General features: G+C 60.9%; 1 protein-coding gene across 1 annotated transcript in view; it reads right to left on the bottom strand.

Moving 5' to 3' along the window:
* RHOBTB2 (Rho-related BTB domain containing 2) overlaps positions 1-1,551 on the bottom strand; it is a gene marked incomplete at its 3' end in the record, with an annotated part of 2,841 nt that extends 1,290 nt beyond the window's left edge. Inside the window, exons 1-4 of the mRNA XM_010021969.1 lie at positions 1,339-1,551; positions 1,068-1,167; positions 752-941; positions 1-653 (exon numbers count right to left, since the gene is read on the bottom strand). The exon at positions 1-653 is cut by the window's left edge and continues 309 nt beyond it. Of these exons, the coding sequence (XP_010020271.1) occupies positions 1-653; positions 752-941; positions 1,068-1,167; positions 1,339-1,530 (1,135 nt within the window). The remainder of the gene's footprint in view (positions 654-751; positions 942-1,067; positions 1,168-1,338) is intronic.
* Positions 1,552-1,695: the final 144 nt, after the last annotated feature.

Genomic DNA, 1,695 nt, shown 5'->3' with positions numbered 1-1,695 from the left:
CCCCGTTCTCGTAGCGGTTGCCCCGCAGGATCCCGTCACTGGTGGAGGCTCTAAGGCACGGTTTTCTCTGGCCAGACCCGGCCTCCTCGGTGCTCTCACAGATATCAAAGCTCGCGGCGCGGAGGAGGAAATCCCGCCCGTGGTGCCTCTCCTCTTGGGGCAGCATCCGCTCGGCGGCCGCGGTGACGGCCACCCCGAAGCCGTGCCCCGCGGTGCTCTGCTGGTCCTCCTCACTCAGGTCCATGAGGAACAGGTCGTAAAACTTGGAGGAGGAGGTGGAGAGGTAGATCTTGTGTGCGTAGATTTTGATCTTCTCTTGCAGCACCAGGATGACGTCCGCGCACAGAGGGTCCTCCAAGAGGTGGGCTGGACGCTCCTCGTTGTTGGAAGGGGGGTCCGGGACGATGATGATGGGTGGAGGAGGCTTAGGGGGCAGGAAGGGGGCTTGGAGAAGAGGCCGCTGCACGTTGCGGAGGTGGGACTTCCAGAACTGCAGGTGACGGCGGGAGATGAGGGCGGCGCGGATGGCGTTGTCGAAGACGTCCTTGATGCCAAACTGGGCCACCACACTTGTCTCATAATAGGGGATCCCCAGCTCCTTGGCCACCTCCCTCCCCTTCTCCGGGGGAAGGATCTCATTAGGTTTGATTGGCCTGAAAAAGAGGGGGGACAATGAAGAGACCTCTCCAGACGCATGATAAGAAGAAAGCATTGGGCAGGCACAGACGGCTCCAGGGCACGAGAGTCCTACCTGGCCAAGGGTCGCCGTGCCCGATTGACGGCCTCCAGGTCTGCATAGCGCAGGTCGAGCTGGCAGCCCACCAGGATGACGGGCGCGCGGGGACAGAAGTGCTTGATCTCGGGGTACCACATGGTCTTCACATGGTGCAGGGAGTTGGGGTTGGCGATGGAGAAACACAAAACCACAACATCAGACCTGCGAGGAGAGGAAAGTGAAGGTCCAGCTTGGTGGTGGAGCTTTGCCCCCCCTCCACGCCCAGGGTAGCACAAGGCTCTGCCTCTTTCAGCGCGGGTACGACAGAGGCCCCTCCCCTCCCCCCCCCTGCCATAGGCGAAGCGCCTGTCTTTGTGGTGGTCACCAAAGGTGTCCCAGAGCCGCAAGGACACACTAACATCATCTACCACATCCCGGGAGCGCTCCAGCACCTGCGGGAACACAAACACCATCCAGCTCCTTAAGTCCTTGAGCCCTGCAAGAGCGGGGTTGTCCCCCCCACCAGCAAGGTACGGAGGAGTAATCCCCAATTCCCCCGTGGGGAGGATGCAACTGCATTTCCTTGGGGTATCCATGAGCTGAGCCCCCAGCATCACCCTCACCTCCTGGCAGACGCGGTACTGGTCGATGGCCCACACTGTGGGCACATGGGTGGCGAGGAGCTGGTACTGGGTCAATGTGGCGTTGCAGGCGCGGGCGCAGATGAGTCGGGTCTTGCCCACCGCGTTGTCCCCGACCACGACGCACTTGATAGTTTCTACGTTTGGCCTCTCATAATCCATGTCAGAATCCATTAATTGGGACCTGGAGGGGGAAAGGGAGGGGGGTGTCAGAAATATGCTTGGGAGAAGCCAGGGTGGGTTGTCTCCAGGTGAGATGGGAAGCCAAGGGGGGAGAAGCAACAGTATGATGCTGATGCTCACACTCAGAGCCACCAGCCCCTGGCAGCACAGGGGAAG

This window comes from Nestor notabilis, unplaced genomic scaffold, assembly GCF_000696875.1.
Source record: "Nestor notabilis isolate BGI_N333 unplaced genomic scaffold, ASM69687v1 scaffold19799, whole genome shotgun sequence".
Lineage (NCBI taxonomy): Eukaryota > Metazoa > Chordata > Aves > Psittaciformes > Psittacidae > Nestor > Nestor notabilis.
Note: the sequence above shows the minus strand (reverse complement) of the source record. Positions and strands in the feature narration are given on the sequence as shown.